Source organism: Triticum urartu, chromosome 7A, assembly GCF_056163025.1.
Source record: "Triticum urartu cultivar PI428250 chromosome 7A, HENAU_Tu73, whole genome shotgun sequence".
Taxonomy (NCBI): domain Eukaryota; kingdom Viridiplantae; phylum Streptophyta; class Magnoliopsida; order Poales; family Poaceae; genus Triticum; species Triticum urartu.
This window is the reverse complement of record NC_141879.1, coordinates 730,331,848-730,354,102: the sequence shown is the minus strand read 5'-3', so window position 1 is coordinate 730,354,102 and position 22,255 is coordinate 730,331,848. Positions and strand designations below refer to the sequence as shown.

The window sequence follows — 22,255 nt, the reverse complement described above, 5'->3', positions numbered from 1 at the left end:
GCCGCCGTGCGCCCTTGCTGCACCGACGAGGCAGCCTCTGCCCGCCATTGCCGCGCCGACGAGGCAGCCTCCGCCCGCCATTGCCGTGCCCACAAGGCAGCCGCCGCCCACCATTGCCTCACAGATGAGCCCGTCGCTGCCCGCAGTTGCTGCACTGGAAACTCCCTCGTTCTTTCCCAACATCAACCTCAGCCAGGAGCGAACGATATGCCTCCAACAGAAATCATCTCTCTCCTTCAGAATTTGTTGACTAAATGCTGTGCTTTGCAATTTTCCCCTTCTGAATTTGGGGTGAATCTCTTCCCTTTAGGTTTAATGGTGTGTTATTTGAGGTAGTTAGATTACCCAATTAATGAATGTGTTGATGGATGCAGATACATATTCAGAAAATACCATCTCAGTGTAGTTAGCATTTAAGATTTTAGTTCCATTTTTCTTGTTTTCATGACACCATAGATGTGACACGTGAACCATGTACATTATGTTTTTCAAGGTGCATTCATCCACATACATATTGAGTTGGCATCAATCGATGCATTGTCTTATTCACATACTAGTAGTCGTAGATTTTGTAGGCAAGCTCATACTAGTAAATGTGTGCTACGGATTTGTATTGATTTGTAGACCTCTTTAATGTCGAATAATCAGTGAAATATTTTGTCAAGTGGTGTATGTTCCTTTGTCACAACGAAAGAAAAAAAATATTTTGATGAACTGTGTTCACTATAGTGCGAAGCAGTATAATTTTAAATCTGAACATATTTTAGTTTGGTATACTGTACATGTTAATTTGATGGCCGGGGTAAACCTTTGATTGAATTGGTTCTTTTTCTGCAATGCAGATGGATAGACGTTGGATTCATGGTACATTGTTTTCCCATGAGTACACTGAAGGTGTCAAAGAATTTATGAACTTCATTCAAGAGAAATTCAGCGAGGATGATAAAATACTTTGCCCATGTAGAGAATGCCTTAATCATAAGTACCAGCATCAGACCGTTGTGAACACGCACATATTGATGTATGGCATGGAAAGTACATATACTCGTTGGATATATCATGGAGAAGACTTTGATGTAGATGTTATTGAACATCCTGTTGATGTGCATGACACCGAGGATGGTGACAACGGCGCTGACCGATTTGAAGAGATGTTTGAAGACCTATGCACAGCAGTAGAACAAGCTCAGAGTGAAACTGAAAATCAAGATGCTAACAATGGTGGAAACCCTTCTGAGAATGAGTCTTTTTTTAAGGATGTGATGAAGGAGGCAAAATGGCAGCTTTATCATGGTTGTACCAAGTTTTCAAGGTTCTCCTTTGTGGTAAAGCTTCTTCACTTGAAGTCATACCATAGGATCCCGAATAGTGCATTTACTGAAATTTTGAAGCTATTAGCTGAAGCATTCCCTGAACCCAATACGCTCCCAAAATCGTATAAGGAAGCAAAGAACCTTCTAAAGGAATTAGGCCTTGGGTATGAGTCTATACATGTGTGCTTCAATAATTGCATTCTGTTCAGAAAGCAATATGCCAATCATGACAATTGCCCAGTTTGTGGCCTATCAAGGTGGAAAGACCCTGCTAGAAAGAAGATTCCATAGAAAGTGTTGAGGCATTTTCCATTGGTGCCTAGGCTAAAGAGGATGTTTATTTCCAAAAAAGGCGCAGAAGAAGCACAATGGCATGAGCTAAAGAGGCAGCCCAATGAGAAGGAACTGAGTCATCCAAAAGACGGTGATGTGTGGAAAGATTTCGATGAAAAATTTCCAGAATTTGCGAAAGATGCCAGAAACTTTAGGCTTGGCATTGCCACTAATGGGTTCAATCCTTTTGGAAATTTTAACATAACCTATAGTATGTGGCCTGTATTTGTTATACCATACAACCTTCCACCTTGGGCATGCATGGATCAGTCAAATTTTATGATGGCTCTGCTGATTCCAGGTCCCAAATCACCTGGCAAGCACTTCGATGTCTTTCTACAACCACTTGTGGAAGAATTACTTGAGCTCTGGGAGGGTGTACGTACATATGATGCTCTTAGTGGAAAAATGTTTGATCTTCATGCTGCAGTTCTATGGTGCATTCACGATTACCCAGCTCTGAGCACTCTTTCAGGGCGTACCACAAGAGCCTATTTTGCATGTATTCATTGTGACAAACACCCACTTTCTTACAGCCTAAGGAGTAAAATTGGGTATATTGGTCACTATCGTTTCCTTCCAAGGGGTCATCGTTTGCGGAGAAACAATGAATTTGTTGGTCTTCATGAAAGCAATGATGAGCCAGGTAAATTCTCTGAGAAAGAGTTGCAAGCAGAATTGGAGAAGGTTAGACCTGGGAGACAACAAGAAAGTAGAAAAAGGAAGCGTTCTGACTTGGCCAGCAAGAAGGATCATGTGCTAATTTGGGGCCGGCGGGTTTGTTTGTGGGATTTGAAGTATTGGGCAAAGTTGAAGCTGAGACACAATCTTGATGTCATGCATATTGAGAAAAACATTTGTGAAAACCTCGTTGGGACAATTCTGAATCTGGAGGGTAAGACAAAGGACACACTTAATGCTAGGATTGATCTCAAAGATTTGAATATTAAAGAGGAGTTGCAATTGAGGAAGGAGGGAGACTCATATGTGATGCCTCAGGCCCGATATACCATGTCCAAAGAACAAGTTGTTGCATTTTGTCAATTTTTACGAGAGTTAAAGTTTCCAGATGGGTTTGCTTCCAACATCTCAAGATGCAAGTGCTGATGGAACCAAGGTACAAGGCCTGAAAACACATGATTGTCACATTCTTCTACAGAGAATCTTACCTGCTGGCATGAGAGGATTTTTGGACAGTGATATATATGAAGTAATAGCTGAGTTAGGCAAGTTTTTCAGAGAACTGTGCAGCAAAACTCTTAATAGGGATGTCTTGGCCGAAATGAAGAAGGAAATCCCTGTAATTTTGTGCAAGCTTGAGAAAATTTTCCCGCCTGCATTCTTTGATGTGATGGTGCACCTTGCCGTACATTTACCTGAAGAGGCATTGCTTCGAGGTCCCGTACAATATGGGTGGATGTACCCAGTTGAAAGAAGGCTATATACTTTAAAGCGCTATGTGAGGAATAGGGCGCGACCAGAAGGTTCGATTGCTGAGGCATATATTGCAGATGAATGCCTGACATTTTGCTCCAGGTACATGGATGATGTTGAAACAATATTTAGTCGGAAACCAAGAAATATAGGTTATTCAGATGAAGAAGCCTATGGTGTTGACGTTTTTGGGCATGGAGTTAATTTTACTTCAGGATATGACTATGAATATGTGCATGAGCAAAAAGATTTTGACCAGATGGTGTGGTATGTGTTGAACAATTGTGATCAAGCTAAGAAATATATCGAGTACGTTGTCACTTTTGAAACTTGTGCTTGTTGCATTGTGTTGTACATATGTGATCTCGAGACTAATTTGTTTTATTTTACAGTATGTTCAGAGATGAGTTAAAGAGAAAACGGTTGCCGGACAGTGATAAAGAGCTTCAACAAAAATTTCAGACATGGTTCAGGAACTATGTTAGTTTTCATTCACATCTAGTTATAATTTTTGGTTGTCAAATTTCACTGCAGATTCTAATGTATGTGTTTGTGTGCTGTTGCAGATGATGAGCCTGCGAGATGAGGTTGGCGAAGAGGTAGATGAAGATCTATTTTCCTTGGCATGTGGTCCTGATCGGGGAGTCCGTAAATTCTCATCGTGCATAGTGAATGGGATTAGATTTAGCACTGTTGCTCGTGATAGCAACAAGAGGACGCAGAACAGTGGAGTCATGACCGAAGGTGAACATGATCGTAAGGTCATAGATTTTTATGGAACCTTGAAAGAGATCATTCAGTTAGATTATAACTTGAAAGATAGGTCAGTTGTTTTGTTTAAATGTGACTGGTTTAAACTTGATGGAAAGAAGACTGAACTTAAAAATGATGGTTTTTTCAAAAGCATACATGTTGGAAGTTTGTGGTACAAGGACAATTCGTTGATTCTGGCTACTCAGGCTAGTAAGGTCTTTTATTTGCCGGACACGAAGTATGAGAAAAATTGGCAAGTTGTGCAAACATTCGACCATAGGCATCTGTTCAATATTAGTGAAACTGAGGGTGTACCTTTTAGTGGTCCTGCATATCAAGAGGAGGAGTGTTGTGAAGAGGAGGATAGGAGAACATCAGTTTCTGACCATACATCTGAGAAGCCTTTGCATAGAGATGATGAGCAAGGCATTACTTTTGAAGTTGATGTCGTTGCTCGTTTGATGAAAGAAAAATCCACAAAAGTGTATGAAGGTGGCGACGAAGATGAAGAAGATGACACAGGTTTGGAGTATTGCAGTGAAGACGAAGGAGGTGCCACAATGGATGTCGACAGCGATGACGAGTAGATGTTTTAGTGTAGAAGGTACTATCTTCATTCTTGTTGCATAATTTTTTCCTTTGCTACTGCAATATCCTGTTGCTATTTACACACTACATGCTTGTTCAGTATAGTACATGGGAGACTGAGGTGTTTATGCACTACAAGTTTGTTCAGTTCAGTACATCGTCTCTTTTTGCATATGTACAATTTGAATGCACTTCTAAATTTGAAATATTCGACAGGCGTTGCTGACAAGGCTGAGAAGGAGATGCTAAAAAAAGGTTGTGCTGCAAGCTTAAGTTGGTATGTACAGTGCTTTTGGCTCCTGTCATCTACAATGGTAGTATCTGGAGTTTTATTTTGTTTGCCTTGATACGGCAATGACCGGTGATTCTTCTTGTGATCCGTAACAGAGTTGTATCTGGAGTTATATTTTGTTTGCCTTGATAGGCCAATGACCGTTGATCCTTGTTGTGACCCGTATCAGAGTTGTATTTGGAGTTATATTTTGTTTGCCTTGATTGGCCAATGACCGCTGATCCTTGTTGTGATCCGTATCAGAGTTATAGTCTGTCAGTGTGTTAACGAAGTCACCGTGGTTTTAATCCTTCTTGTATGCCTGACAATATATTATCTCTATACTGGCTGTTGTGAGGATGGCATTTGTGTGCTGTCATTGGCTATTCAGGTACACAAATTATTTCTGAAATTCATATGGCTCATGTATGTTCATAATATGGCCTAAAATCAAGTTTGTTGTATCTAGTTTAGATGCCATCTTCCAAAACGTAATTCTGGTCATTTTAGAAAATTAAAAATGTTATCAAATTTTTAGAAAATTAAAAATGTAAATCTGCCTGTACACAAAACATGTTGAAGTAAAAAGTTCGCAAATTGTTAGAACGTTCACCGATTAAAAATTTGTTAAGAAAATTAAAAATGTTCTCAAATTTTTTAAAAAGGTACATGAATTGGAAAAATGTTTGATGATTCGAAAAAAACATAACGTTCAAAAGTTCATGGATTTAAAAAAATATCACGAATTTTGAAAAACATCATGAATTAAAAACGTTCACAAATTTCAAAATGTTCATGAATTTAAAAAAATGAGAAACGTAAAGGAAAAAAAGGAAACAAAAGAAAACAAAGAACCAACCAAAATCCACAGAAGCTTCACAAAACCGAAGAGGGGTGAAGCTAGATGGGCCGACCTATTATAACCAGACACTCGATGCCGTGGACTCCCCTCACCATTTGAATTGTATTCGGCACCAATATGTGCCAAATAGCACATTCCTCGATAGCATATGTCACAGGCTTCCTTCCCTGTCCGATAGCACAAGATACAAATAGGATCCACTGATAAGGTTGCGCCAAATAGTAGCAATCGGGCGGCATGGTGGTGGTGCGGGCATGCACCCATGGACGCTCGGGTGTTGTTGAGGTTGTGTATCGGTGCCCGGCATTCATGTATCTTCCCTTGGGTCTGTGTGGCGTGCGTTTGTTTCGGATGCTTCGATGTTGTGTTGGTGCTTTATAATATAAAGCGGGGGAAACCCTTTTTCGTAAACCAAATAGTAGCAATCAGTACATAGGGGTTGTTTGGTTGAAACCCTGAGGAGCATGAGTGAGCTGTTCTCATGGCTGAATGTGGCATGCAGTCGTATCAGAAATTGACAAATCAGGTATCCATGCTCAAGCTTCCAATTTCATAGGACGTCTACGGGTCCTGCAGAGCCACATGGTCGTACGATTCCTCCAATAGACTCCCCGGCGCTAGCGAGCGAGAACTCGTCTTCCTCAACTCCGGACGCGGGCTCCCCTGAAAGCCTCCAAGAGCACGCGCTCCGTTCGCGAGCTCTCCATCCATCCACCCTGGAGCCTATGCTACCCATCGGTCGACGCGTATCGACGTCCTGCACCCCCATGTGATCAACTCAGATGGAGATGGCCGAATCAGCAAGTTGTTCGTTTCGATGATACAAAGGCTTTTTCACGTCGAGGTGCATTTGTAACCAAGTTTATTGGAGTTGGTAGTCCCCGCGCTCATAATTTAAAAAACCAAACTGATAATCGAACCGGTGAGGCCGCCGGTCCGGTTCGTTTTTTAAACTATGTCATCTTTTCCCCTATGGTTTGTAAAAAAGTTGGTGCATATGTCTTGCTCATTCTAGTAATTATTTCCTAATAATAGTGCATAATTAAATATATGTCTTACTAATTACAGCAACAAATAATAAACTTGTGTTATATGCTCTAGAATGTTCTAAATTTGGCTCGGCGGCAAAAAGCGCGTGCACGCACGTTACGGTTTTCGCTCCAGCCGCGCGACCGCGCCAAGAAAAAAATAATGCAACGCGAATTGACGCTATTGCCTAGCAATGTTCCCCAACATTACACATATGCATTCATCCACCAGTACCAGATGAAGGGCCTATTAGTAATTTGACACACACAAATGCCTAACCCCCACCGCACGACCAGCCAAATCCCCTCCCTCCCCCCGTATCGCCAAATCCCCTCCATCCTATTCCCCTTCCTCTTCCGCCGCCGGCCACGGCTTCACCTCCTCCACCGCCGAGCCCATCTTCCGTTCCTCGTCCACCTCCACCGCAGAGCACGGATCCCCTCCCTCCCCTTGCTCTTCCACTGCCGGTCAAGACCCCCTCTCCCCCACCATCTGCCTCCACCAAACCCTAGAGTAAGCAGCCGCCGCCACCACCACCACATCGTGCCACTCCCGAGCACGACTCCCCTTGCTCTTCCGCCTCCACTGCCGGTCGCTACCCCACCTCAACTGCCGGTCCAGAACCCCCTCCCCCTCCTCTCCGCTCCACCAAACCCTAGAACAAGCCGTCGCTACGACCATACTGCGCCGCTTCAAGGACCTCTGCACCACACTGATGGGGAAGAAGACTGCAGCGAAGAAACACCGAGGACCCAAGACAGCAGGTATAATCGTCTTAACCCACCCCACGCCTGCCTATTTGCTATTCATGCATATGTATGTCTAATGGGTGTGTGGTAAAAGCTGTTTTCTTGTGTTTGATTTAAGTTGCTAGTGTTTCTGGTCCATTAGAGTTCTTGCCATACCTATGAAAAAAGGGTCTTGTGCTGTCAAGTGTAGATTTGGGTCACATATTGTTACAAACTTGATCACAAAATAGTATTTTGTTATTAACTATAGATTATACACATAGTAATTCGTGCTCATGTGTTCACTCATCTTAGAACCACCGCTGCATCCTTTGGAGGAGTTGCGCATCAGAACATGCATAAGGAACAATTCAAGGCTGCAAGCACTCGGAATTCCTGCACTATCGACATTGTTTGCAGCCAAAACTGTCATTTCACCTGAAAAAAATAAACCCAAGCATAGTAGTGATGATTCTGAAGCTGAGTACCATCCTAACGAGGACAATACCAGTGAAGGAGAGTCATCTGATGATAGTTTAGTAGATGAAACAGAAGCACTGCAGTCCACACCTGCTGCTAGCTCAAACTCTAAGGTGCTAATTTCCTCAATCTAGTCATTCATTGCTTAGATATGTTGCTTGTTTGCCGTTGCAGCATAATTTTGTTACTGTTTGTTGATTAAACCATGTTTTCATATCTGTCAGGACTGTAAGAAGACTAGTCAGAAAACTAGTAAGAAAAGATCTGCTGCCATGCCCCCTGGTGGAGTCAAGCCTCGACCTCCTAAGAGAGTTCATGCGGACCTCCCAACTAATCCATGAGTCACAAGGTCGAAGAAAGCTCTATCCCAAGATGCTGATGGAGGTATTCAAAGTGAGGAAATGTCTGATCCTAAACAGCAGACACCAAGTGTCATCCATAAGCCAACTGCTTCCATGCCTTGTGTCCGCCAAGCTGAAGAAACTGTTCCCAACTTTGATGACCATGGTGTTGAAGGCAAGTTCCTTACTATTATTATCATATCATGTTCATGATTTTTTTCTTTTGAATTACTAGCCTAGGCTATTAGCTCCATGATGAACATACTCTCACTAGATGCTTTTTTCAAAAAAGGTGATGATCCTGGACATTGTGATGATGACAACTGGATTGCCAATGGAGCTGATCTCATTGCCCATCGTGATGACGAAAATGAGATGGCCAACAAAACTGGTGGTAGTGCCCAGCCAAATCAGCAAACCCAACCTAACAATAACTCTGAAGGCATGTTATAACCTGAATCTTTCTAGCATCTATTAGAGTTAAACTTCTTGTTCAATCTATTGTTCTATGCATCTTCCTGTCTTAATTTATACCATATGTGTGCATGATTTTTTATGAGTCATTCCAGTGTTGCGGGATGATGGTATTCTCAAGGACAACTCCATTGCTCATTTCTTAATATCACAGTATTTAAATAAGGACAATTTAGTTAACCTGTGCCTTCTTGAAATCTGCTCGAACCTTGTCTTCCGTTCCAGTTAACCTGTGCATTTGTAACAGTCAGAAACACACCAACATGATAGATAATGCAATATTCCATTTAGTTGTTGTTGCCATATGGTTACTAGTATATTGTCTTGACTTTTTTTGTGAGCTTACTTCCTGTTGTTATAGTTACACATTTTGAAACGATGTCCTCCATTTATTAGTACACTTCTATACATGTAATTGCGGTTTAATTGTATCCGTTCTTGATTTTACCTTCTTTTCAGGTCCACAATCCTATGAGGAGCCAAGGGAAAGGGGCCCCAATTTGGGAAAAGGTCTGGAAAGGATCACTCGACGCCGGCAGGGCAAACTGCTGCTTGTCATTCCAGAAGGGAAGTTAAGGCCGGAGGCACCTCTTCTTGCTGCAAAGTTCGCAACTGAATGCAACGTCATAGATAGACACCATATGCCCGTGTTTAAGCGCTGGAAGGATTACAAGGACCCAGATGGACATGTCCGAGATGGGATCTTCAGGAACTTTGTAGGAAAAGTTGGTGTAAGTACAAAGTCCAGGCCTTCCTCCCTCAAATGGCTATCAAACTGTCAATTTTGTGCTATTTTGTCAATTTTGTGCAATCATGATACTTACACATGTTTTTTCATCGGACTAGAACAAGTTTCAGATGGACGTTGATGTTGTGCCAGTTAGGAAGGCTTGTACTGAAATGCTGAAACGTGCGACTCGCCAACAATGATATAGGCTCAAGAAAGAGTATTTTGACCCTCACCCACTCCATTTGGTGACGAGAACGTCTCCTGTCCCCTCAATGACCGATGAGCAGTGGAATGAGCTAGTGGAAAGCTGGAAGGATCCCAAAAAGATGGTATGTTTCTTCCTCAAGACCAATCTCTCGCCTTCTACATGCTAATCAAGAAATTGTGCCTTACATGTATTTGGTCTCTTGATGTAGGAGATATGTGAAACTAACAAAAATAATCGAGCTCAAGTTAAGTTTCACCAAACCACTGGCTCGCGCAGCTACCCTGTGCACTGTGATAATCTGGTAAGTCAAACATGTGGCTCTGGATGTGCATTGTCATGAGAAATATTCTTGACCATAGGTTAATGTAAAATCTTGCATCCATGTAGTAACTGTGTATGATGCTCCCTTGCCTTCATATTTGTTGTTTCCAGGGAGTCAAATACAAAGATAAAGAACCCACTGCATTGGATTTGTTCAAGGAGTGCCATTACAGCAAGAAAAAGAAAAGCTACACCGATGTTGTCCAAGCTGCAATTGTAAGTCAGCTTCAAAAGACTACCAACCATCAATTTTTACATTTTTGCATACTAGAACTAATATTGTTTGAGTTACTCCACCAGATTGAAAATTGATAATCAAATGTCAGTGTATCTTAATTGAAAATGTTAACATGTTCACTTAACTATCTTGTAATAGCCTGTCCTATATGATTGTACCCTTTTTATTTTCATACAACTCATAAGTTTTGATGCGACTGAAAAACATCAGTTTTGATTTAGTATATGGCTAGATGAAATGACTTTAATAAAAGCGCATAATCACTTTGACATGTGACCTATCAGCCACCTAAAATTACAGAATTTTTTTTATTAATCTATTATTTGGCTTTATATATTGTAGTTTTGGCCATCCCCGGTGTCTTATATTTTTAGTGTGTATATATATATTTTATTGATTGACTTCCAGAAATAATTTGATTTGAATATTACTCACTTCTAGTTAATTCAGGAAATAGTCCACTTTGTTGTAGATGATAGTATATATGAATAATTTGAAGCACCTCCACACAGAAAAAAGATTAATCTGACTGTTATCAGAAGTGTCTAGTTGTAAAGGATGCATGATAGCTTTCCTTACAAAGACGTTGCATGTAAGCTTGCTGATGTTGTCTTCTCTACTTGTGCTTAACCCGTCTTATAACCATGTTTGTTGCTTGCATTGATAGACCGAGATGGAAAACAAGGCCTCTCGGCCTACAGAAGATGGACAAGAATCAAACTCTATGACCAAGGTTGTATCTGAAGTGCTTGCTAACCACACTAAGAAGCCAAGGTTTCTTCAGCATGTGGGGATCCAGCATGTCCATGCGAGATCTAGCGATAGCAACTGTCAAGCAGAATTGGCAAAGAGGGGCAATGTCGAGCTTCGGGCTCTTGTTGACACCTTGACCAAGCAGTTGAAGGAGTCCGAAGAAGCAAGGATCAGGCAAGACGAGGAGCACAGGAAGAGAGATGAGGAGAACAGGAAGAAGCAAGCTGAGATGGATGCAAAACTAGACTTTTTGCTAAGTCAGTTGCAAGCAAGATCAACTCAAGGGTAAGTTGTTTGTCCAAGATCAGCCGTCGTCTCTACTTGATACATGGAAGCTGTGTGAATGTGATATACTGCTAGAACCTACCTTCTCATTTTGTAATGATTTTGTTGTGCAAACTGCACACTGCTGGATGCAAACTAGTTGCATTTTGCTGCTCCATTGTTCTTGGATTTGGAGATGCAAGGTCAATGTTACTGTGATTTGGGATGTTGTTCCTCTTTTCTGTATTTGTGATGGATCTGGAGATGTAAGCTCTTAGGCTTGGAAACCGATTCTATGTAGAGACAAAGAAGGGTTCGGTTGGGTAGAGTAAACACTAATGGGCTGAATAAAGTGGCCTCGAAACACACTTTCTGGCTAAAAAAACACATGTGCCGCATAATTTTAATGGGCTCATGTGCATATTGAACACGTGCAAATGGGCCAACGAGAGTGTGAATGATTATGGACCAACCCAAAACAAACAGGCCAACCAGCTGCAGTAAAATGGGCCCATAGGCTTGGATGTACAAAAATAAATGGGCCAGACCACACTGGGCCGAATGCCATCGGCTGACATGGCGCCACGTCAGCTCCACGCTGGCGCCACATCAGCTTCATGCTGGCGCCACATCAGCTCCACGCTGGCGCCACGTTAGATTGCGGGAGATGCCACATGGGACTCGTCTTTCTACACGTCATGTAAATCCATGACGGAATAGTCCGTCACAGCGGACCGGGCCTTGGGCGGGCCGGGGGTCAGATCGGTGACGGCAACAGACCGTCACAATTCATGACGGAAATGAAAATCCGTCAAGGATGGGCGGGTGGGAAAATTATGACGCGATATACATGACGAATTTCAGGACCGTCACGCCCGGCCATCCTTGACAGTATTTTGCATGTTTGTGACGGACAGTTACTGTCACAGATTAACGACTTTCTTGTAGTGCATGTTCTTGTTTCGAGCTGTTCCTGCTACAGATTAGAGCAATATGTCGTCCCAGGATTCGGAAGGAGAAAGCTATGTGGCTGATTATCTTGTACATCCTAAGGTCTATGGGGACGTGGAGCATTTTGGTTGGACTACGGAAGAAGAAGAGGACTATGAACCTAAGGGAAAGGAGGAGACGAGCTCAGATGAAGATGAAATCCCATTACCTCAACCTGTGGATATGCATGTGGAGTTCAAAAAGTCAAGCCTCCCTGATAGAGCAAAGAAACCTAAGATCGAGTTTATCCCTTTTCGCCTCTTGCAGGAAAACAAACAGAAATTATGCAAGAAGATATTAAGCCATAAGCAGGAGATCAATGACCCGAGGGATCAAAATTATGTCCTCAAACGCAAATTAAGGAAGAAGCCTACATCATCAACAACTCCACCCTCTCCACCAACAAAGAAGAATTGAGTATCTGGTATGGGAACTCCCCTTGGCAGCTGCCAAGCTTGGGGGAGTGCCCCGGTATCGTATCACCATCACTCCTATCTTTACCATTTTTCTTAGTTCGATCCTTTAGGTAATATCTTGATCTAGTAGCATAAAGTTTTAGTATGATATAGTTGTGAGTTTTGCTTTATGATCCTTCTATGTAATCGAGTCTATAAGCTATATATATACTAAAGATTAGTGTTGAGTCAAGGGCTTGATTATTTCTCTATAATCTTGAGTGAATAAAAGAAAAGAGAAAAAGAATAAAAATGAAATAAAAGAGATCATATTGATCTTATGGAGAGTAATGAGCTCACATAGAAAGAGTATGATGAATAAAAGTTGTTGAGAGTTGACAAACATAGTTTTGGTCATCGTTGCAATTAATAGGAAGTAATAAAGAAAGAGAGGTCTTCACATATAAATACACTATCTTGGACATCTTTTATGATTGTGAGCACTCATTAAAATATGACATGCTAAAGGGTTGACGTTGGACAAGGAAGACAACGTAATGGGTTATGTTTTCTTACATCTGAGATAAATCATATTGTCTTAGATCATCCAACTTGTTTGAGCTTTCCTTTCCCCCTCATGCTAGCCAAATTCTTTGCACTAAGTAGAGATACTACTTGTGCTTCCAAACACCCATAAACCAGTTTTGCCATGAGAGTCCACCATATCTACCTATGGATTGAGTAAGATCCTCCAAGTAAGTTGTCATCGGTGCAAGCAATAAAAAAGCTCTCTAAATATGTATGACTTATTAGTGTGGGAGAAAATAAACTTTATACGATCGTGTGATATGGAAGAAATAAAAGCGACAGACTGCATAATAAAGGTCCATATCACAAGTGGCAATATAAAGTGACGTTCTTTTGCATTAAGATTTTGTGCATCCAACTATAAAAGTGCATGACAACCTCTGCTTCCCTCTGCGAAACGCCAATATTTTACCTTTATCTCCTACCTTACATAAGAGTCATGGTGATCTTCACCCTTCCCTTTTACATTTTATCTTTTGGCAAGCACAATATGTTGGAAAGATCTTGGTATATATGGCTAATTGGATGTGAGTTTTCATGAACTATTATTGTTGACATTACCCTTGAGGTAAAACGTTGGGAGGCAAAACTATAAGCCCCTATCTTTCTCTGTGTCCGGTTAAAACTCCATACCCATAAGTATTGCTTGATTGTCAGCAATTGTGAAAGACTACATGATAGTTGACTATGTGGACTTGCTGCAAATCTCTTATATTGACTCTTTCCTATGTTATGATAAATTGCAATTGCTTCAAGGACTGAGATTATAGTTTGTTAGTTTTCAATGAAGTTTATGATTCATACTTGAGATTGTGATTGAATTGTTACTCTAGCATAAGAAATCATATGACAATATCCATATATGTTGATGTTATGAGAATAGTCATGATGCCCTCATGTCCGTATTTTATTTTATCGAGTCCTCTACCTCTAAACATGTGGACATATTTATCGTTATCGGCTTCCACTTGAGGACAAGCGAGGTCTAAGCTTGGGGGAGTTGATACGTCCATTTTGCATCATGCTTTTATATCGATATTTATTGCATTATGGGTTGTTATTACACATTATGTCACAATACTTATGCCCATTCTCTCTTATTTTACAAGGTTTACATAAAGAGGGAGAATGCCGGCAGCTGGGATTCTTGGCTGGAAAAGGAGCAAATATTAGAGACCTATTCTACACAGCTCCAAAAGTCCTGAAACTTCACGGAAGTCATTTTCAGAATATATAAAAAATACTGAGCGCGAGAAGTTCCGGAGGGGGGCCACACCCTGCCCACAAGGGTGGGGGCCGTGCCCTACCCCCCTGGGCGCGCCCCCTGCCTCGTGGGTCCCCTGGTGGCCCTCTGATGCCCATCTTCTACTATATGGAGTCTTTCTTTGAGGAAAAAATCATAAGCAAGCTTTCGGGACGAGACTCCGCCGCCACGAGGCGGAACCTTGGCAGATCCAATCTAGGGCTCAAGTTGAGCTGTTCTACCGGGGACACTTCCCTCCGGGAGGGGGAAATCATCACCATCGTCATCACCAACGATCCTCTCATCGGGATGGGGGCAATCTCCATCAACATCTTCACCAGCACCATCTCCTCTCAAACCCTAGTCATCTCTTGTATCCAATTCTTGTCTCTAAGTCTGGGATTGGTACCTATGGGTTGCTAGTAGTGTTGATTACTCCTTGTAGTTGATGCCAGTTGGTTTATTTGGTGGAAGATCATATGTTCAGATCCTTTATGTATATTAATACTCCTCTGATTATGAACATGCATATGCTTTGTGAGTAGTTACGTTTGTCCCTGAGGACATGGGAGAAGTCTTGCTATTAGTAGTCATGTGAATTTGTTATTCGTTCGATATTTTGATGAGATGTATGTTGTCTCTCCGCTAGTGGTGTTATGTTAACGTCAACTACATGACACTTCACCATTATTTGGGCCTAGAAGAAGGCACTGGGAAGTAATAAGTAGATGATGGGTTGCTAGAGTGACAGAAGCTTAGACCCTAGTTTATGCGTTGTTCGTAAGGGGCTGATTTGGATCCATATGTTTCATGCTATGGTTAGGTTTACCTTAATACTTTTGTTGCAGTTGCGGATGCTTGCAATAGAGGTTAATCATAAGTGGGATACTTGTCCAAGTAAGGGCAGTACCCAAGCACCGGTCCACCCACATATCAGATTATCAAAGTACCGAACGAGAATCATATGATCGTGATGAAACCTAGCTTGACGATAATTCACATGTGTCCCCGGGAGCGCTTTTCTCTAAATAAGAGTTTGTCCAGGCTTGTCCTTTGCTACAAAAAGGATTGGCCACCTTGCTGCACTTTATTTACTTTTGTTACTTGTTGCTTGTTACCAATTATCTTATCACAAAACTATCTGTTACCTATAATTTCAGTGCTTGCAGAGAATACCTTGCTGAAAACCACTTATCATTTCCTTCTGCTCCTCGTTGGGTTCGACACTCTTACTTATCGAAAGGACTACGATAGATCCCCTATACTTGTGGGTCATCACCTCACCCGCGCAAAAGTGAGTCATGAGTGATGTGAGGGCTGCCATGGATTTCGGTTTTTCTTGGCCGAGGTGGCGGGCGAGCCATTCGTCACGGATGCTGCGTTTGAAGGCTGCTAGGGCTTCGGCATCCGGACAGTTAAAAATCTGGTTCTTTTTGGTTAGGAACCTAGTCCAGAATTTTCTTGCTGATTCTCCAGGTTGTTGAACTATGTGGCTTAAGTCATCGGCATCAGGTGGCCGGACATATGTACCTTGGAAGTTGTCAAGGAAGGCTTCTTCCAAGTCCTCCCAGCTGCCGATGGAGTTCTCAGGGAGACTATTTAGCCAGTGTCGAGCTGGTCCTTTCAGCTTTAACGGGAGGTATTTGATAGCATGGAGGTCATCTCCTCGTGCCATGTGGATGTGGAGAATAAAATCTTCGATCCACACTGTAGGGTCAGTTGATCCGTCGTATGATTCAATATTGACAGGCTTGAACCCCTCGGGGAATTCGTGATCCAGCACCTCATCTGTGAAGCAGAGAGGGTGTGCGGCGTCTCTATAGCGGGCCGCGTCCCGGCGCACCTCCGACTAAGTCCATCTATGGTTATCGGCCCGGGTGTGATTAAGTTTGTCATGTCCGAATAGGTAGCTGTCATCCCGAGTAGGGAACCGTCCTTGCGATCCGTATATAGATATGGTGTGTCCTGCTTTACTATCCAATTCCTGCCGAAGATCGTATGTTGGGGCGGGCTGTTGTTCGGCCTGAGTTGTCGTTTTATCCCGACCGCGGGGTGTTTGGTCTGCCGCACTGTCCCGACCGCATGGTGGTCGGTCCACATTGCGCGAGGGAGGTATGGGATCGGGTGCCTCCTCATCGAACTGAGGTAGCAGTCTGCGTTTTCGGTAACTCTTGGCTAGGCGCTTGAGGCCGTATTCTTCGGCTGCCAGGACGTATGTCCATCTGTCAATGAGTAGGTCTTGATCTTCTTGGAGCTGCTGCTGCTTTTTCTTTAGGCTTCTTGCAGTAGCTATGAGCTGGCACTTAAAGCGCTCCTGTTTGAGGGGTGCCTCAGGCACGATGAAGTCTTCATTGCCAAGGCTCTCATCATCCTCGGAGGGTGGACGATAACTATCGTCATCCGGGTCATTGGGCGTGGCCTGTTTATCAGGGTTAACCTGCTCGTTGTCCTGATCCTCCTGTTCGGATGCGGCTCCAACAGGGTCTTCAATGTTTTCGGCGTCGCCTGGAGTACTGTTTTCTCCGGTGCCAGTGTTGCCATCTTTTGAGCGACGAGGCTTAGAGCGGCTTTAGGGCGCTGGCGTTTGGACTGTGTCTCGAAGTGTTTATTCGCATCTGGCTCTTCTTTGTCGTCGCCAGATCCTTTAGGTGTATCAACCATGTATATGTCGTACGAAGAGGTGACCATCCAACGTCCAGTGAATGGTGGGTCTTGGCCTTGCTCCTTGTCGGCATCATCGTCCATACCGTCTATGTCTTCGGAGCCATAGTCGAGCTCATCGGTTAAGTCCTCGACGGTAGCTGTGAAGTGGGTGGTGGGTGGGAAGCAAAATTCCCCATCATCGGCCTCTAACTCGAACCGAACATAGTTCAGCTGTGAGTCCTTCTCCAAGGACAAATTCTTTAGAGAGTTCAGTACATCGCCCAAAGGTGAGTGCTCGAAAACGTCAGCGGCGTTGAATTCGAAGGTCAATAACCGATCTAGCTCGGTGTCCGCAGGTGCACATGGTCCGGAACTTAGAGCCGGAGACGAGTCTGAGGTTCCGTTAGCAAATATTGCAAGGTGTTGAGTCCGTGTGCAGCTCCAACGCTGCGGACTCTGTGGCCTCGGACGGTACGATCTGCTCCGGATCTAAGGCCGTTGCAGCAACAGGAACCATCTCCTGGATGTGATCCGGTGACGGATTTAAGTCATGTTCATCAGAGCGAGGGGGAGCGATCGCCGCGGTCTCGAATCCATTGAAGATCAAGTCCCCACGGATATCTGTGACATAGCTCAAGCTTCCAAATCTGACCTGATGGCCAGGGGCGTAGCTGTCGTCATGCTCCAGATGGCCAAGCAAGTTGGCCCGCAGTACGAAGCCGCCGAACACAGAAATCTGTCCGGGGAGGAAGGTTCCTCCTTGGACAACGTCATTATTGACGATTGAAGGGGCCATCAAACCTGTTGTCGACAGTAAATCAGAATTTGGAGCCACCAGACTTCCAGAAGGTGGACAAGGCTGCGGGGAATAACCATGTGTGGCGCCCCTAGATGATCACAGTTGCAGTCCGTAGGAAGCCTCACCTCCTAAAAAGTCTACCTCAACAACTTGGGGAGACTAGTATAGGATCTCACATTAAATGAGATAAATTTAAAAAATACAAAACATCTTCAACCATTCAGAGAAACAATTATAGGCACACATCAATGGTTGATGTACAAACTCAAAAAGTTTAAGCTCCTAATTCGAATTAAACTAATATAAAAAAGAAAGAAAAAAGCATATGTGAATAGTGTCAAAATACTATTCAGATGGGATCTTGGCCAAACACGACCTTGCGGAGGTGATAATAAAATCTATAAATATGGCGGAGCGTTCCATAATTTATAGGAATCTATGGCGGTGGAATGGATGTAAAGCGGTGCAGGCGGGCCCCAGACGGCTAGGTGGTGCGCCCTAACCTATGCTGCTCATCTCGATCTCTTCCAAAGCCTCCCTGGTTTCGTGTTGCCAATATAGAATTTGTATTAAACCGACAAGTGATTTGGACCTCCATAGATACTGATTCCCTATGAAACCAAAAGCAAGCAGAAAAATAAGAACAAGCATTGGGCACTCAATTAATTAGTCTACAAAAATAGTATAAATTACTAGAAATATTATATAGAAGTGATAATATAATAGCATGAGACAATAAAATATTCTAGATATGTTTGAGACGTATCACGACGTGCATGATCCTCGATGGCGATGGCGATGACGATCTATATTTTGTGGTAGATAGGGCTTGAAAGCTATTGCCGGCCTGCATATTTTGATGATGTGATATATACTAACCCCTCACGCTGATGGCAAACTTGCGGTGGTAGGATCACACCCTCTTTTGGATGTGGTGGTAGGATGACACCTTAATAGTGGCAGGATAAACTTGCCATGCTCTATGATCATGCATGCTTTCTTATGTTACATGTCTACTATGCTCCATTGCTTGCTACTTGAATTGTTACTCTTCTGTCATGGTAGGAGAAGTGGTATGTGGTGTACGAAGGAAGGGTTCTAGGGGCTTATAGTTCATGGAACACATGCGAAGAACAAGTCAACCATTACCCAAAGAACTCCTACAAAGGTTAAAGACTAGGCAGCAGGAAGTGGATGCTTACTCCAAGTTTGTGTACACGCATACAAGCAATGTTGAAGTAGACAAGGCTCGTCAACAACTTGGAAGGTTTCAGATCAAGAACTTGATCATCATTGTCCAGTTCGTCGAGATTTAGTATTGTTTTATTTGTGTGATTGGTGTGATCATATGTAAGTTGTAGCTAGTAAGCTCACCACCTAGGGTACAAGGTCAGCAGATCTCACAGCCTGTATGCAATCAAACACCATGTAGTTGCATCAACCCAACCACTAAAACTGCTCCCCTAATGTAGGCAGCCTAGATGCGGGCCACTCATAGAGACTTTGCAGTGGCGGGCATATCTGCTTGCGGCCCGCCACAGGAATATATTGTTAGTTGTGGTAGGGAATTTGGGGCACCAACCACAACTACATGTCCAGCCGCCAATACAAATCCGACAACAAACAGTAAGAACAAGTAACGTATGCGATAATACACATTACAATAGACGTTTCTGAGATTAGCCGCATCACAATGTACCTTAACAAGCGGCACATTTTACCATAACTATAATCCAAATACAATACAATAGATGTACGCATTAGACAACATCTCACGTAACATCATTAGTACACATAGCCTTCTCAGCAAAGCCTCCAACATGTTACATATATACAAGACCACATGATAAAAACACCACCATAATGAAAATGAACTGGATAAAGGTAATCAAATTCTTTACTCGTGCACTTGTCCACACGGTCTTGCATACGTAATAGTTGATTTTCTATTTGCCAATGAAGTTGGCGTAATGATCCTCTGCTTCTTTATTAGTCTTATATCCTTTATAGCACTTCTATACCTACTATTAAAGGGTTGATCGCTTCTTACTCCTGAATTATCGTCCGTTCGGTCCGTTTCTTCGTACGTCAGACAATTTTCCTCCATCGTTCTCCGCTGTGTTCGATATTTCCTTGCATCGCTCGGCTGGGCCTCTAGGTGGGCTTTTGTGCGTTTGTATTTCTACCTGGGAGCCCACATAGGGGGTAAAAAAGCAGGTGCAAAAAATTTGTTTGGGCCAGGAATTGAACTCGCAACTTCACAGTCAGGTAAATATTATGCTACCAGGCGACCAAGCTGAATCTTTGATTTGAAATGTAATGTTATATGATCTATTAAATAGTACCACCTAGCCTTTTTTACATCCAATCCTTCTAACTTATATAGGTCTTTAAGTTTTCAGGGTATCAAGGAGTCATCTCAAAAATCAATAAGTGAAGGGTAAAAATTGAGTTCCGGCTCTATAGAGAGGATTTCAACCGACGTTTCAACATGCAGCAAGAGAAATAAAGAAGTAAAGGATGGAAAGGATATGAGAAGGAATTGAGCCAGAATAGTAAGGAAAGCAGTCTATGCTAAAGGAAATTTAGACATGATAATGAGGAAAGCAGTGCAAGCATGCTAATTTGGAAAGAGATTGAGACGAGGATCCACGCAAGAAGCTAAATTGGTTCATTGTGTCAAGGGAATAAGGAAGCTAACAGCGCTGGACCTTTGGGGATTATAACATGCACTTGCGCATTTAAACATATACGCCAATAAAGAACGCAGTATTGCATTTTGATCAACTCTCTACCGTAAGCCGATTTTCTGATTTTCTTTTTTTGCAAAAGCATTTATGGTGTTTACTCATTACGGAAGCATGGGACGCAAGTTGAACACTGCATGTATCCCCCCCCCCCCCCCCCCCCCCACACACACAAAAATACATAGTTTTGTTAGACGTTTTGTAGAGATGGTCGGCTTGAAAGAACAATTCTTCCTCATGTTAGGGATATTTGACTATACTTTTTTTTGAGAAACCATAATAATTGGATTAGGAGTGTCGGAGTGTGATGAAGTTTTATCATGTTGTAACACATGGCATGCATGTAATTTTTAGTACTCCCTCCGTCCTAAAATTCTTCTCTTAAATTTGTCTAAATACGGATGTATCAAGTCATGGTTTAGTATTAGATACATCTGACTTGATACATCTGTATCTAAACTAATTTAAGACAAGAATTTTGGGACGGAGAGAATACTCATGATGTTCAATATATTACCATGATATTTGATAAATAGATCGAAAGTTTTTGCAAGAAAAACATTGCCAATCAGATCGATTTACTCCGAATCACACCCCATGTGCTCTACATCGTGGTCCTTAAATTATGCATCTTTTTGCATCGACGACCATTCTCCCTTGACATAGTTCCTTACCCAGCAAATAGTGGTTCATAAGAATAATAGCAAGCTCGTCTGGTATGTGAATATCAATGCTTGCTATTTTTATCCCAATCGGCTAGCTTATAAGCACCCTTTTGGCCGGATTGACAAACCATCCCCTCGATCACATCACATACAATCCATCAGTCTGAGAAGAAACATCTGCGGCGTACATATAGTGGATATTGCAATTTGCAATACACCTGACTATGGAGCCGCTGCAAGCCAAAACAAAGTCATCAAGGTATAATATTATACTACTGCAACTCATTTTTTTGTCTTCTTATTTTATGATAGGCAATGTGCTCATGCAGTCTTATTTTGCCATCTTGTGGACGAATTTGTGGTATTTTGCTTGTGAATTTTTCTCTGTACGATGTCTTGAAAATTTTGTCCGGTCCAATTTAGCCCCAGCTTTCTTTTAAAGTTCATGCATTTGAAGATTGGAGTTTCAAGCAGTATATTGCGTGACGGCAAAGATGAGCGCTTTAATTCATCTTCCAAAACAAAAAAAGATGGGCACTCAGATTCATTTTCAGAATATAGATCTAGGATTTTGTTTCTGAACAAGTTCAGTTTTTCTTTTCAGAAGAACTCTTCATCTATTGAACGGGACTAATTTGTGTTGAGTTATTTATAGTTCTACTCGTTTGGCGTTAACATGTAGTAATACTAAAAAAAGATGTGTTTTATTTGTTCATGCTATCCCCTATCGCTCACTTGGTCTATGACTGCAGGGCTCTTCCTAAGGAGAACAATGCCAATGATATGCTCGCTTCGCCATGCTCCTTGGAGCTACTCCAGCCGCACACTATTTCCATCTTTGATTATACTCTGCTGATCACTCTAGAGGATGATGATCACTCTGCTGCCATTCTGGTGGCTCAGCCTGCAGTTCATCGCTTTGAGCAACTTGCTGGCTTCAAGGTAACCGTGACGGTCGCCAATGAACCAGGTGTCGTTGAGGAATGGGTCAAGAGTTTGTTGAAATCCCTCCAAACGGTAGAAAAGAAGATTGTTGGTCTAGACTGTGAGTTCACCGACCAAGTC

At 42.5% G+C, this 22,255-nt stretch overlaps 2 protein-coding genes and 1 pseudogene across 2 annotated transcripts; all 3 read left to right on the top strand.

The window, feature by feature from the left end:
- Positions 1 to 842: 842 nt before the first annotated feature.
- On the top strand, positions 843 to 2,460 carry LOC147962353 (uncharacterized; annotated as a pseudogene).
- A 726-nt stretch (positions 2,461 to 3,186) lies between these two features.
- Positions 3,187 to 4,420, top strand: LOC147962352 (uncharacterized). The gene is made up of 3 exons (XM_087537138.1): positions 3,187 to 3,389; positions 3,473 to 3,560; positions 3,647 to 4,420. Exons 1-3 carry the CDS (start codon positions 3,187 to 3,189, stop codon positions 4,418 to 4,420), a joined length of 1,065 nt encoding a protein of 354 aa, XP_087393264.1.
- Positions 4,421 to 8,192: 3,772 nt separating this feature from the next.
- On the top strand, positions 8,193 to 11,145 carry LOC125530037 (uncharacterized). The gene is made up of 6 exons (XM_087534162.1): positions 8,193 to 8,307; positions 8,425 to 8,574; positions 9,066 to 9,337; positions 9,753 to 9,845; positions 9,977 to 10,081; positions 10,771 to 11,145. The coding sequence occupies exons 1-6, from the start codon at positions 8,193 to 8,195 to the stop codon at positions 11,143 to 11,145; spliced, it is 1,110 nt and encodes a 369-aa protein (XP_087390288.1).
- Positions 11,146 to 22,255: the final 11,110 nt, after the last annotated feature.